The sequence below is a fragment of the Branchiostoma floridae genome, chromosome 2 (genome assembly GCF_000003815.2).
Source record: "Branchiostoma floridae strain S238N-H82 chromosome 2, Bfl_VNyyK, whole genome shotgun sequence".
NCBI classification, from domain to species: domain Eukaryota; kingdom Metazoa; phylum Chordata; class Leptocardii; order Amphioxiformes; family Branchiostomatidae; genus Branchiostoma; species Branchiostoma floridae.
In genome coordinates this window covers 33,553,347-33,569,199 of record NC_049980.1, presented here as the reverse complement: position 1 = coordinate 33,569,199, position 15,853 = coordinate 33,553,347, and the positions used below count along the sequence as shown (strand labels likewise).

Below are 15,853 nucleotides of genomic sequence, written 5' to 3'. Positions count from 1 at the left end.
GTCTGAATTGTCAGAACTTTGTTTTTGAACACACGTTTCACCAATGTAAGTTTCTTTGTCATTGATGTTTGAGAAATCTCGTTTCTTTACTACACTCCGTTTCCACCGACAGGGTAAGATTTTCCAGTACATGACTGTATTTTGATACCGATGAGTAGCTTTGACTCTTGTGATGTATACAAAAGACAAACAAAAGCATATCAAACTAGCAACTTTATTTTCAACAAACACATGTAAATAAAACTTGAAGTATGTGAACCAAAAATAACTAGATTGTAACAATAGCTTGGATGATCTAAATATCTAAAATAGCTTGGATAACACTATCTAAAAATAGCTAGGATAATACTATCTACAATACTAGTAGCTTGGATAACGCTTTAAACCAAGCCATACATACGAACTCGACTGACACATATGACTTTGCTACATCTAGTTTTAAATCTGAACTCTGACTACAAACCCCAATCTAAACAGAAATATATATATTAGAATACAAAAGGTTTACCCAGACAAGAAAGTCTATTGAGTAGAAAAAGAGAACACATAGTTACTAGTAGTAGTACATAGGTTATGGTAAAAATAACACAAAGCACTTTCAGACTTTCATCATGTTATCAAACAATGTTACAGTCATCAATTCTTCATGCCAAGAGATCTGCATAAAGCTAGTTCACCTTTATCCATGAGGTAACCTATATCCGTTGTTTTTAAAACTAGGGTATTTCGGGTTGCGAAGTCGAACGACCGTGGTCTCAAACCGGCGATGTGTTCAAAACATTGCAATTGATACCCATAAATACTGTTTCTAAATGCAACGGATATAGGTTACCCCACGGGTAAAGGTGAACTAGCGTTACATGTAAAAAAAAATAAGGAAGTTGATCACTTGGATCAGTCTACAGACTCTACACTATTATCCTACGCAGATTCGAACCTGTGTCCTAAAACTCCGGTAACTTCATATTCTGTATAACTGCGCTGATTGGCTTCTACTTATGGCCATATAAGGCAAGCTCATTAATATTCATTTGTGAGACAGGTCAATATTGTGACCAGCTGGGTAATTAGCAGGTGAAAAATTATAAGGGAGCTTTCAATCATGCATAGAAGAACAGTTCACATACAAGTTACAAAAATGTTGTATATACAATGTATGCCTTCCAACTAACTGTTGAAAGCCATATGAATCATCCATGTTAATGTAATTATTGAATTGTTAATGGTACCTTAATTTTTGTGACTTTAGCTGTCACTATTGTCGCCAGCTAGAAAAACTGTTCTCACTGAAACTGGCTACAGTATTCTAGAATTTAGATAATGCAAGGTTTGGAATCTACATCATTGTTTTGTAGACCATCAGATCTGCTTTTCTCCCATATTTATAGTTGGTCAAAAATCAGTTTTCATGTGATCTTTTGACTTTACCAGGGTTCTGTGTTCTTTGTGAGTCTTCATATGTCTCATCAGATGACCTGATGTTCTGAACTGCCTGCTGCACTCCTCACACCTGTAGGGCTTCTCCCCTGTGTGAGTCCGTATATGTTCCTTTAGACCATCTAGTCTACTGAACTGCTTGCTGCACTCCTCACACTTGTAGGGTTTCACCCCCCCGTGAGTCTGCTTATGTCTCTTCAAATGACCCTGCTCACTAAACTCTCTGCTGCACTCCTCACACTTGTAGGGTTTCTCCCCTGTGTGAGTTCGCATGTGTTTCTTCACATGACCCAGCTGGCTGAACTGCCGGCTGCACTCCTTGCACCCGTAGGGTTTCTCCCCAGTGTGAGTCCGTATATGCTTCTTCAGATGACCTGATGTTCTGAACTGCCTGCTGCACTCCTCACACATGTAGGGCTTCTCTCCTGTGTGAGTCCGCATGTGTTCCTTCAGATTACCTTGTGTGACAAACTGTTTGCTGCACTCCTCGCATCTGTAAGCCTTCTCCCCTGTGTGAGTCCGCATGTGGGTCCTCAGACTTCCCAGCTCACTGAACTGCCTGCTACACTTCTCACACCTGTAGGGTTTCTCTCCTGTGTGAGTCTTCATGTGGGCATTTAGATTACCAAGTTGACCGAATTGTTTGCTACATTCTACACAACTGTAGGGTTTCTCTCCAGTGTGAGTGCGCATGTGAGTCCTAAGTGAACTCAGCTGACTGAACTGACTACCACACTCCTCACACCTGTAGGGTCTTTCTCCTGTGTGAGTCCGCATGTGAGTCTTTAGTAGACTCGACCGACTGAACCGCCTGCTGCAGTCCTCACACTTGTAGGGTTTCTCACCTGTATGAGTACACATGTGAGTCTTCAGATGACCCCGAGTGGTGAATTGCCTGCTGCACTCCTCACACCCGTAGGGTTTCTCCCCTGTGTGAGTCCGTACATGAGTCTTCAGATGACCCAGCTCACTGAACTGCCAGCTGCACTGCTCACATTTGTAGGGTTTCTCCCCTGTGTGAATGCGCATATGTGCCTTTAGCTCACCAGACCAACTGAACTGCTTGCTGCACTGCTCACACTTGTAGGGTTTCTCTCCTGTGTGAGTTCGTATGTGAGACTTCAGGCTACTCTTAGTAGTGAACTGCCTGCTGCACTCCTCACACTTGTAGGGCTTCTCACCTGTGTGAGTCCGGATGTGAGTCGTCAGATGACCCGGCTGACTGAACCGCCTGCTGCAGTCCTCACACTTGTAGGGTTTCTCCCCTGTGTGAGTCCGTACATGAGCCTTCAGATGACCCAGCTTACTGAACTGCTTGCTGCACTTCTCACACTGAAAGGGTTTTGCTGTGACAAACTTTCTTTGACTGTTGACGCTTGTTGCCATGGTATTACCACCTAATCCGCTTCTGTAATAAACAAATAAAACATTTAATGTTTGTTACTTGTGTTCGAATCACAACATATTCAGTGATACTGGCGCGAGCATTATAGAGGGTCTGGTCACTCTGGTGGAATCCTCCCCCTGAAATTATAAACCCTATAATTATGAAATACCCTTTTTTTCCTACACTTTGAGTGCAACATTTATTGAAATAAATCCAACATTTTTTTTACCGTTATTACAACACAACAGAAAAGTCAGAAAACACATTGAACTGGTGCAGGGGCTCAAATCAAAGTATAGAGGGACCTATGCTGAAAAGACCTGTCAAGAAGACCCAGGGTTGGACAAGTTTTCCACAATTCACTTGTCCTATCGGGCAAGGACATAAATAATTTACTTGCCCGGACCACTTTTTCACTTGCCCAAAATTCAAATGTCACTGTTACAACTAATACTAGTATAGGTACCCTAGTATATGCATTTTCACTTCCAGCAATGGAATTCTCTGTTGACCATTGCTTGATGTCATGACAGTAAAAAGAAACAAGTTATTATCAAAATTGCACTCAATCAATGGGAAAATCTTACTTGCCCGATCGGGCAAGTGGTGTAAGTGAAACAACCAGAGGGGCGAGTAGAACAGAAAGAAACAACATGCCCCCTACCCGGGATCGAACCGGGGTCGGCAGATTACGCTATCGCTGTCGCCACAAAAGCACTAGTGCTCTTGGGCAAGGACGATAGGCAGTACTTGAACACCACTGTTACATAAGTCATGCACTTGCCCGAACAGCACTTTCACTTGTCCAACCGTGAACACCGCTAACATAATAGACCGAGGGAAATGACACAGTGTCCAGGCAATCCAGGGAGGTCATTGGAAAGAATATAATATGGTTTGTACCATTTGCATACTGCTAAATTCTGTGAAAGCTACCTGTGAAAATTACACCGTAGGCACAAAAAGTTACAATTTTCCTACTCTACAAGCACAGACTGGGGGGAAACATTTTCTGACTGTCTATCCAATCAGCTTGAAGCAAGTTTCTTCCTTTTTTCAACCCTCTTGTTCCTACTTCTCATGATATTTTTGCTTATATGAAATTATGACTGTTAGGCCGATTGGCGTCCCTTTCCCGTAGACATTGTCTGTGAAAATTTTTCCGTGAATCGGCGATACTCGAATAACAATGGTCAAACGATCGCCCGCAGTCCCACCGAGTGAACATATAAGTTATATTTGCATGATTCGGAAAACACTGGAAGTTTTGGTAAGACTTCAGCCCCATTTTTGGGCCGCTCTACGTAACGTTACAGTTGATCAATCAAAATCTTATAATTTGTTGGCCTTTGTGGATGGTCAGCGCTTTGTTTATCGAGCCTACATAATAATGGTTTTCAACATCTCGCACCTACCTGCAAATTATTGTGGACAAAGCAGCGTCTTGAATCTCCGTAGAACACCTGGGGATCGATGTCACGCCAAACGATGTGGGAAAAAACCTCTACAAACTGTGAAATTCTTCAGCTCTCCAACGAAAGAAGAAGCTCAAAGTAGGACACGGATCGAATCCGAATGCCAAGTGGTTGAAAAGATGCGGGCTCTGCTCAACAGCGTCGGTAATGATCCGCGGCGAAAGGACTTCTCGGTAATTCGGCTATCAAATAGTTCGTAAAAAAAATAAAACTCTTTTGGAGCGAGAGGCACTACGACAAATATCCACAGAAGTTTTGTATCCTGCCGTAAAAAGATCCGTTAGTGAGGCCAAGGAGCTTTTATCAGTAAAAGCTCCTTGGTGAGGCATACTTGGTGGTCAATTCTAACCCAGGGCTTCGGGGAGCGTCTTTGAGTGAAAGGGCTGCAGTACATCAGATCACCGCATGGTGTCATCATACATTCACCTATTTCACTTCCCACAATCCTTTGCTTCAGGGTTACGGAACCGGACGCCACAACAGTTGCTTTCACTAGTCTCAGCGTGCTAAAATCTTTAGAGGAAGGCAAACATACAAACTCATGAGTTGTCTGTTTGGCAAAAATTAATTACTACTATTACTAGGGAAGTGAATACTAGTATCTTTGTGTTGGAAGAAAGTCTAACATTGTACTATGATTTCTACCAACACAGATTAGCTTCCAAGATAATGAAAGTAATTACGCATTTATGATCGACGCATTTGACGTTAGACATAATTACATTTTACCTGTTTATTTGCGCCTCCCTGAATTATGAAAAATTGTTATCCTCATATACACAATGGATAGAAGCATGCATGTTAAATCTTACCTTATAGATGTACATGGATGTTCATAATGTATTTGGTGGCAAGGATCGGAGTTCCACTAATTGATACGTCTTGGAAAAAGTTTTCATACACGTCAAAAACATGCCTATCTGTTGTTTTTTTTACCAACTAAGTAGTTGGTACGTAGTTGGTACGCACACTTATTAGAAATAATTATAGAATACAGCACGGTGTATTCCGTATCACCCGAGGTACCTATCCCGACCGCGGGTTGGGTTGCCCGAAGGCCAGAGGGTGATCCGACCCGCGGGAGAAAATTTGTTGCCCTCGAACAAAAATTGTTACATCAGCAATATTCCAACGTCCGAATCAGGTACATGTATTTGAATTTTCGACTTTTTATCACCCGGTCCGGAACACCTGTATCGAACGTTATCGCGGCCCAGGTATGACATAAATAACGCTACATCAAGTGACAGCCACTGTACATGTACATCTGCAAATATCCCGTGTTCCGTACGAGAGAACAGTTCTAGTCCTTGTGTTGTTGAGCTGCCGCCAGGAGGTCATCTCTGGTAAAACAGTTCTCAGTGTGGCGAGGCGAGTCATTCTGCAGGCAGTGGTCGCTGCAGTACGGGGCAAATCCGCATCTAAAGGGTACAGATGTTGACATTCAGCCTTAAACATGTCGGTTTACGAGAAGAAGGCATATGTCCCTAATGTTTGATTGTAAATTTGATTTGATTGCGACAAACCAATATAAACCATTTTGGATATTTAAACGAAGGAAAATTCTTTCAAGAATCTATCATTCGATGTTAAGAAAAAAAACGTTGCTACAACAGACGATTCGCGAACGCACAATCGGAGAACACCGACCTTGCTGATTCAATGAATTGGAGCTTTAAGATTGTTATGTCAAATTCTAAGTCAGAAATTCCGTTATGACTGTGTTCCTGTCCTAAGCCCGTGTACCATCCGGGGCTCCTTGCACTCACTGCCCTAAACAGCGAGTGCAAGGAGCTCCTGTAGAAATCAGATGGTACCCAGGCTATCCCTGTCCGTTTACAACTAAGCCAGTTATCTAAACCTATCATATAGAACTGTTCACGAGAAGAAGACATATATATCCATAAATGAAAACAACATCACGAGGCCTTCACTCACTCACTCACTCACTCGGTCCACAAATGTTCTCCGCACGAGGCCTAGTAAAGCTCCTTGGTATATCTAAACATTAGGACAGAAATGCTTGAAAATGGCAGTTTAATAGAGCTTAACACTAAAGTCACAAGCGTCCGTCAGTCAAACCGACCTCTCGCATCTCCTGAACGGCGGTCCCGCGTCCTCCTCACTCCTCCGACATCCGGGATCTGAACACGTGACTGGCCAGGACGGACAGACATCAGTGACGTCATCCAGGGTCTCTGACATGAGGCACTCCTGGTGTCCGTGTCTCAGCAGGAACCTAAAAGTGGTAATCTGGTTTTGTGGTTAGGGTTCTGGACTTAGAATGTTGTGTGCATGGTAAATGCATCGTACACTTACATTTCTCACTCAAAACCGGCCTGATGATGCATACCTAGTTTCGGTTGGGATGCTCTCTTGGAGGGGAAGTAATAAATAAGTTACTCAACTCTGGTGAAAATGAGTACTAGTATTTAGTTTCAGCTGGGGATGTGTTCTTGGATGGGACGTAAAGCTGGCGGTCCCTTATTTGAGAACTACCCGTGACATCGAGCATGTTAAAAGACCCCCACCACGCTTGTTGAAGAGTAGGGATCTTTCTCGGTGTGAGTGGATCAAACCTTACAGTCCGGTCTTATGCAGCTTGTACCTACTGTACAAAACTGGTGTATTATGCCTAAAGGCGCCGGCGTTTTACCGGTTATGTAAAGAAACAAATAAACAGCCAAACAAACCGACACTGAAACAAACCTGTCCTCACGTGACATCTGCTTGAAGAAGTCCACAGACCCCGGATGACGTAAAGCCTTCACCAGTAGGTCAGCATGCTTCCGCAGACACAGCGTGAACGCGCACTGTTTCCAGGTATCTGTGGAAGAATGATAATTATAACAGCACATTCTATGGTACTAGTATGTCATACGTCTATTGTGTTACGTGACAAAAATTCCCAACCAAACTAAAAGTATGACATTGTTTGAGATTTCTGGTAAGTCAATTTTCTGCTGCGCTTAAAACTTTCACACGCGCTTAAAACTTTCACACACATTCGCCATTTGCATTTAAAACTAACTAACTAGAAATGAATATATAAACATTGCAACGTGTAACGTTATGTAATAACAATATGAATATGTAGATGTTGAACAGCTAGATCTACAGTACAGTATCAAATTAAACTGCTTTCAAAACAAGAATAATTTGGTTCACAAATGTCGTGTCAATGTTTTGGAAATTCGCCAGCGAGTATGAGGCGTGTAACACATGCCATGCTCCAAACGCATCGGCCAGACAGTTAGTATACACTGCTGCAGTTCAAACAATGGTTGTCAATTTCAGATACTGTGTACTTGAACTAGCCTGAGTATCAACCAGGAGCTCCCACATGCTTCCCTCACCGACCAAGGGGGGAGTATGGGAGCCCGGTAAACTAAACAGACTGATCTACTATGCATTGATTGGTGAAGCAGCTGTTGGTCGACAGTTGCGATCTTTACCCAAAGACATCTGCTTGAGATTAGCTCTGGTCATAAATCTAAAATCATTAAATCATAAATCAATATTTTCTTATCATCGGACGACTCGAGATACTTGCGGCAAGTATTTCGCACCATTCAAACCGTGAAATCCCACACCAAGAATCAAACATCAATTTCAATGTTTTTTGTTACTTATTCTGTTAACAAATTCTACAGGTTTTGTTGCTTATGTTTCATTTTATTGCATATGAATTGTTACGGACTCCAGGAAGAATGGTGGTACAATATATCACTAATGGAGATCCTAATAAAACAAACAAACAAACAAATGTCACCTGTGATCAGCAGAAGTTTCTCCGTTGATTTCAACAGACCCTGGTTCCTGAGGATCCCGCCACAGCGCTCCCCGCCCATCTCTGCTATGTACAGACTTATCATCACAACCGTCCACATGGTGGGGAGCAGGCCGCTGTGCATCAGGCCGGTTAAGGACTGAGTCAGCTGGTTCTTGTCCTGAACTAGGGATGCTAGGTCCTCCGGGGTGATCGTCATCACGGCGTTCTTGATGCACAGCAGAAGCAGACTGTAGTAGCACAGTTCGTCGTATTCTTCGTCAGATGGTTCATACGATTTACCAATGGCGGCACCTTCCTCGGATTCGCTGATGCAGACTTCACACATGGCCGCGTGGCTTTCTCCGCTGAGAGTCTTCTCTCTGATTTCTGCTCCTACTGCCTCCAGCATTAAGATTTCGACGGAAGGCAGAATGTCGGGGACGAATTCCGCTACCTTGAGAGCCGCGGGCTCGTAGTACGTCATGAGGTATATCAACTCACCGATGTCGATGTTGTCAAGCTTTGGGAATCCTTTAGGATGGAGACGCGGTCTCTCGTTTCGTTTGGGACTTGCGGCAATGTTGAGAAGCTGAGTCATAAGACTACGTACAATCCCCTCGGAGAAAGACATGAAGAGCTTGGCTTGGTACTTGGTCGGGAGGAAGAGAATGCCGCATTCTTCGCTGTCCGAGTCGTCACTGCAGTCGCTGTCGTCCTCACTGTCGTCACTTACTAGTACATCATCCGTGCACGTTCTCAGAACCTGCCCGGGCCCCGTATGTTCTTGACCTCCACCTTCTTCACCTGGTTTACCTTTGACGTCTTCTTTTCTACGTTCTTTTTGTTGGTCATTGAAACTGTCCAGTGCCTTCACCGTGACAATACGAGCCGCGGAATCTTGAGTGTTGGAGTGGAAGGCCTTGATCAACAGTTCCGAAACTCCGCGTATCTTGTCCATGCAGTCCGGACACATGCAGTCATCTCTCTCGTCGTCGTGTTGCAACGTTAACGGGCGGTCTTGATGTGGAGATTTTGGGCATTGGGCAGACGAAACTGTACCTCTTGGTGTTGTCATGGACACTGATGATTCCTCCTCTGCCGTTTCAGCACTAGAAGGGGCAGACGCCATCTTGAACAGCAAAGTTTACACTTACATCAGATTGAAAGAACGTAAACACAAAGCATTGATCATAGCAAAACTCGCAACTGGTGAAGAAGTATACCCACATTCCCAAAGTTTCAGTGGGAATCATAAGTTCTGGATGCTCGCCAGACGTGGTTACCATGGTAGCGGCGCGCACAACACACCAGTGGTAACATGTGGAGAAGTGTTCGTCTCATGCCAGAGCGCTGGCACGGGGTCAACTATCAAGAGCAGTTTACCAGCCACCGAAGGCTTTTCATACTCTGATTCTAGAGTGAACCTAATCTCCAAGCAGATGCAGCAGTTGGCCTTGCTTTGAGCGTATTTGGCGATGCTTTGTACATGTACATTTTCCTGCACGTGTGCGCTTCTTACAGGTACCAGACTGGTATGTCCAGTATGTCCTAGCGATAACCGTAACGATGAAAAGAGGGGTGGCTGGGTGGGCAATTGCTTACAAGTCCTGTTTTTTTTTTTTTTTTTTCAAACACCTGGGTAGCCTATTCAGCTTCGATAAACTGTTTTTCAATAGGGCCCAGTTTCACATATACATACAAGGAAATAAAAATAAAAACTTACAGAGAGAAAAGTAGACATACACGTCGGAACATATAAGTACAACTGATACATGAAAGACACAGATAAATCAAAATCATAATCCGATCCAGGTCAAAAGTTTAGGAGGTCAGAGGTCACTGCTCAGTACTGAGCCTGTATTTTCTCTCTACCCTTCACCCTCTCCCCTAATTCTTCCCTTCTCCCCCAAACGGTTTAACCTTATACCCAAACCCTACCCTAAATCTCCATTACTACACTACTACTTCTTCCTTTCTTCCCAAACCTTATCTTACTTTATTTTCCCAAACGTTTCCACTTTGAACTCCAATGAGCCATATCGTACCCCAGCCGGCAGTGCTTGAACGAGATCTTAAATGACACCAAGATTTGCCGAGACACCAGACCTATTACCTGATCGCCAGAGTGCACGACTACTTCCACTAAAATAAATTAACTACTCGCTTGCTGCTAGCAATTGACAAGCTTGCGAATTCTATGCTAATTAATCCCCATTACAAATTACGTGGCCAAATTACACCCGTTGTACAAATAAGTTTCGTCAATGCCATGACTCAGTCGAAATAACCAATTACGCGGGTGCCAAAATCCTTCGCTTCCTATGTTACACACGTGGTACCGGATTCATATAAAAATTCCCGGGTAATTAATCAAATAAGCCCACATCCCGCTTCAAAATGGAAATCGCACAAAGATTTAAACTCCAATTACCGGACAATGTTCAGTCGAATCCACATTCAATGTAACACAAGTGGTGCCGAATTCATAATGAAAATTTCCGGGCAAACCTTTAATTTCCGCTAACATCCCGCTTAAATTGACATGGAAGCTCTTTAAGATTTGAACTCAAATTACTGGACGGTGTTCCATCCCATTCACATCCCATGTTACATACGTGGTACAAAATTGATATACATTTGTAATAATTTCCGGGTATTCAATTCCACCCATGTCCCACTTTCAAAATGGAAGTGTACTAAAATTTCACTATTTTCAATGTTCCGTCCAATCCACACCCTATGCTTCACACGTGGTACCAAATTCACATTGAAATCATTGGGCAATTATTTCCGCCCATATCCCGCTACCAGATATTGTTCTGTTCAATCCATGGCCACATCCAACGGTGTGTCCTTTCTTTCCATGGAGGCTCTGGCGCGGCTCTCGCAGTTTGACTCCCATCGCGCGCTGCTCGTACCGGCAGTTGGTCGAGGCCCTCGGGTGGGGGCGACCTTGGCGTCCTGAAGGGGGTCTATTATCGCCCCCCCCCCGTTTCTATCAGGGTGGGGCGGTGATATACCCATGGCGTCGAGGTAGCTGCACAGTACAGTGCTACCGTCCTCCAACGTCTTTCGCTCGGTGACGAACGTGCGTCTTTGTCCCGTGTTCGTGTGTAACTGCCTCGTGTCTGTGTGTTATCCACACTCATGTGCCTACGTGGCATCCCTAATTATCACCTGTTTGGTTTCAATCAATCAATCAGCCGCGGGCATCAGGGGAGATGCATAGCGGCTGTAGACATGTCCCTCCAAGATGTTCTGTTTTCAGCCAGAGTTTGGTTTCACCTGTTCTTAATTAGATTGCTTACGCCGTCTCCACTTCCGAGGGGACTACATGATTAAAATCTTGAAACAAGTGACCGTAGGTCACTCTGTAGGTCACTCTGTGACGTAATTATGGTTTCTATGTTGGTTGTGTTGTCTTCTGTTGTGTGTGGCATTGTGTTTATATCGCATACAGAATGCATCACATCGACTTATACCAAAAATGTACTTAAAATCTAATGTACCTTTTACTGTCAAATGTAAAACACAATCCTGTACGCACCAACAGCAAAATCAGCGTCTCAAAAGAACGACCAAATGAAAAATATTAAAAATTGTCAGGGATACCACAAATAGTTATAGTAATACATGTAATACGACGAACATCTGTTCAATCTAGCCAGAGTCAAACATCTGTTTATGGATTCCTCTACCGCGACAGCTGTTCTTGGATTAAACAATCACATAACCCAGCCTATCTGCTTGGAGATAAGCTGTTCCACAATAGTATCAATACCGAAAATATAGGGGTGCTTTCTGAAATTATTACATCGATTATAACAGATACCGCGAAAACTCATCATCGCGCAACTGAGTACAGACGACATGCCAAACCACATACGAATGTGGCAAACGGAACATAGAGATATATAGGTGCGAACACTCAAGACATGACCGATTACAATACTCTGTCGACGGAGGTTACCCTCCAGTCACAGAGTAACTAGCAGATTTTGCTTATGGGGATTTACGAACACAGTAAAAGACCCCCAAAGCGAGAAGGTGCGACGCCTCGAAATTAATAGCAGGGTGCCAAAGTAATTTACAAGAAAATTGAAGAATTAATGATGTTGAAGTGCAAGGTACAATTACAAAATTTGTGAAAACGAGCCCAAGTTTGTCTGCTCGGTCTTCTAAAAACCCTTTTTATTTGACCCCAGCGGATGTCATCACACTGCAGCCAACGCACAGTATTTGGCGGTAACAGGATTCATTCAGCTCGAACTAACAACATCGTATACGTAATCCAACTCATACAGTCTCAAGCTTGACATATTCGCCTATCATTATCCACAGTTTTGACTCGCTGACATGTACAGAAGAATCCTTACGGCTCGTATAAGTACCGTGTCCGAACTCCCATTACTATTATTCTGGTAACCTGATATGTTTTGATTATTTGCGTAGTGTATTGAAACTTTCACCTATGAACTGACAGATGACGTAATGCTGACGCGAGCAATCTGACACCTGTTTTTGGTCAAAAGAAGCGCATAAAGCTAACACGAAGTCCGGTACCGTGGATTCAAGGACTTTTCGTGACTTTCCCTAAGCACAGTAGGATCTAGCCATGTTGAGGTTCTGTGAGAAACTCCCTGAGGCGAACACAAAGGACAGGAGGTACGAACTAGCCCGTGTGGAGGTTACCTGATATGTTTACAAGTATCAATGGAACTTTGGTGTATTGAATCAGTAACAATTGAACTAACCGATGATGTAATGTTGCCATGGGCAGTGTGGGGCACCTGTCTTTGTTTAAGTCAGGCGCAGAAACCTAACACGGAGACCGGCGTCCGTGGGGGTAAGGAGTTTACAGACTTTTCTTAGCACCACGTCGCAATGTTGAGGGTCTGTGAGAAACTCGGTGAGGCGGACGCGAAGGGCAGGAGGTACGGACTAGCCCGTGCGGAGATAGGCTACCTCCGTGCCCTGGTGGACGCCATGGCTGACATGGACAGGTTTCTGGAGGTGGAGCTGCTCAAAAGTCTGGGCGATGTGAACTTGGAGAAGGGAAGACTCGGGAAGGACGTAGGGAAATTCAACATGGCCCTGGCGCTTTATATCGCTGCTGTGGTCCGGTGTGACCATCGGGATCAGGGAGAAGGTATAGAACACCGATGCGAATACACGGAAAGGCTTTTACAAAGGATGTCGCCTAAAGGGTCGCAGGCCAAGGAACAACTACCTGAAGGCAAGGAGACGACCACACCTGCAAAGGTGGCGGGAAAGTTTCAAGGCGCGGACAAGAAACGGGCTGCCGATGGTAACACAGACCCTGTTCTGGTTGGATACGCACAGTTGATGGTAGAGGGAATAGTAAACGACAACTTAATGTTAGAAACAGAAGCGATCAAGAGTCTTGGTGACGTGTACCTGAAAAGAGGAACAGAAACTAGAGAAACAAGAGACTTGACCAGAGCTACTGCTCTGTACAACAAGGCACTGGCGCGGTGTCACAACGTGCAGGGAACAGTTGCCATTGTTCACCGCTTACTGCACACTGCAAAAATCAGACAGAAAATGATCACAACTAAAGCCAAGGTGAGCTATTTAAGCATGGATTTTCCTCTGTCATGATAGAAGAATCACATTAACATGATGTTTGCATGAAAATATCTACCTTCAACTTGCCTACACACATGTCAGAAGTATGGCATTCGGTTTGCAATATCCACGGTATGCCAACCTGTTGATTTTTATAATCCGCCATTAAATTCATTCATCCATTCATTTTTAACGTGTTCCATGTACATGACTTCCTGTCGGTCCAAGACGTCAGCACACAAGCAGCAAGAACAAGCCGTGGGTGGCCGGAAGGACCACTTCTCTCCCTTCTCAGCTGCGCCCTCTAGCGACATTATCAATGACGGAATGCACCGACAATACAAGTAGGTACAGACAAGGCTCACCGGGTGCTTATTCATGGTTTTGACCACCGTTAGTATTTATTGATAAGAGAAGAATGTGATTCTGAATGACATTCTGTTATTTTTCTTTTTTAGTGGCCCGAAACCGCAGAATGCTGAAAACGCCGCACGAGCTGACGATGAAAAGTTAGTACCTCTCCCCCTTCATGGTTTCCTGTACAAGGTGTCGCGTGTTATAAGAGTGTTTTAATGTAGAAATGACTCGTTGATAATGGGAGTTTCATAAACAGAAAGACTTGAACATGGATGCTTTGCATCAAAGCTGAACCTATTACATGCACATGCTAGACATGCATATGTACCTGACATTTCCCTGATGTATACGGTTTTAAGAAGAGTAGGTTTGGCACAGCAATGTACCGATACAAACGGATGCATGTATCAAAGCATCTAATAGATTTCAGGCCTTCTTGTACAGTTTGCAAGACTCAACACTTTAACTAAAGTTTTGTGTGTACTGTTGATATACAATGAAAAAGTATAGGATTGGCAGAGCAATGTACAAATGGAGGAATGTATCAAAGCTCACTGGTTGAAACACTTTTGGACTTGACTCTTCGTACGCTTGATTTCTCACAATTTCGAACACATCTTTTTAATTCGGTTCTCGACTCTCCTGCATTCTCATGTCACGTATGGGCATCTGCAGCTTGAACCACAGCCTTTTTACTCAGGGTCTTGTTTCAAGTCCAGCCTGCCGCTGCGGGTGTCCATACGAAACAATTACACGTTACCTATTGCACTACCCTACTTATCATTACCAGCGCGCAGTCTTCATCAGCAAGATTACTGTGTTACTTGAACATTTAGTTGATTTTGATACCCTTGCAAACAATGCCAAACAAATTCTAACTTTATGTGGAAGTCCTTTTTGTTCTTCTGAAGTAAATTGTCAAATCGTATCGGCCATACGCCATATTACATCATATCTTCAAATCGCTTTTAAGTTCAGGTATCATTCTCTGTTTTATTTTTCTACCGGTAGAGGAGATTGTCTCATGCTCACTCTTGTACTTTCTTGTATGTTTATTGTTGTCTAATCATTTACTTATTATAGACCTGTGTAATACGGGGGTATATTATTTTCAATTTATGTACAAGTAGCGGCGTTAAAATAAGTTGTATACAACTTGAGCCCATTGTCACTTCGTCCTCATACTTTTATATGCATTATTTCATGTACTTTTCAATAAAAAAATAGTAATAAATAATATAAAAAAAGCTCGCTAAACATCATAGAGTCCGTTCGAGTGAGGAGAAAATTATTTGTTGTTTTAGCTCCTACCACAGCTACATCCAGACGGCAGACCGGGACTTGGGAAATGGGGACCTGGACGCAGCAGAGAAGAACCTAGCAGCCGCCCTGAAGCTGGTTCACGGTCTGTCATGCACTGTCTATAATGTAATTATAATAGTTTGTCTTGTTTGAAGCTAACATTGCAACTGAATACACAGTTAAGTTTTCGAATGATCATTTCCTGTAAGATGTAAGATTTACTTTTGTCATAACTTTAAGTGTCATAAAGATATATGCAAATATCTGCGATTTCGAAATTCTAAATTGCTTTTTTGTACATGCCGCATCTGGGCCACTTAAAACACAAACATTAGCCTTCTGTATCTGTATCTATATAGCCGGTATAACCGCCCTTCGGCGTAACACACCAGCTTCTGTATCTGTATCTATATAGCCGGTATAACCGCCCTTCGGCGTAACACACCAGCTTCTGTATCTGTATCTATATAGCCGGTATAACCGCCCTTCGGCGTAACACACCAGCTTCTGTATCTGTATCTGTATAGCCGGTAT

At 43.4% G+C, this 15,853-nt stretch overlaps 1 protein-coding gene and 1 long non-coding RNA gene across 2 annotated transcripts; one reads left to right on the top strand and one right to left on the bottom strand.

Moving 5' to 3' along the window:
- Positions 1 to 866: 866 nt before the first annotated feature.
- On the bottom strand, positions 867 to 4,436 carry LOC118404044 (zinc finger protein 45-like). Its single transcript, XM_035802993.1, has 2 exons — positions 4,240 to 4,436; positions 867 to 2,845 (listed from the first exon to the last, which is right to left on the bottom strand). Exon 2 carries the CDS (start codon positions 2,821 to 2,823, stop codon positions 1,393 to 1,395), a length of 1,431 nt encoding a protein of 476 aa, XP_035658886.1. The 5' UTR covers positions 2,824 to 2,845; positions 4,240 to 4,436; the 3' UTR covers positions 867 to 1,392.
- A 9,454-nt stretch (positions 4,437 to 13,890) lies between these two features.
- On the top strand, positions 13,891 to 15,439 carry LOC118406647. Its single transcript, XR_004830061.1, has 3 exons — positions 13,891 to 14,004; positions 14,119 to 14,169; positions 15,322 to 15,439. It is a non-coding gene; the product is annotated as an uncharacterized LOC118406647 (long non-coding RNA).
- The last annotated feature ends 414 nt before the right edge of the window (positions 15,440 to 15,853 follow it).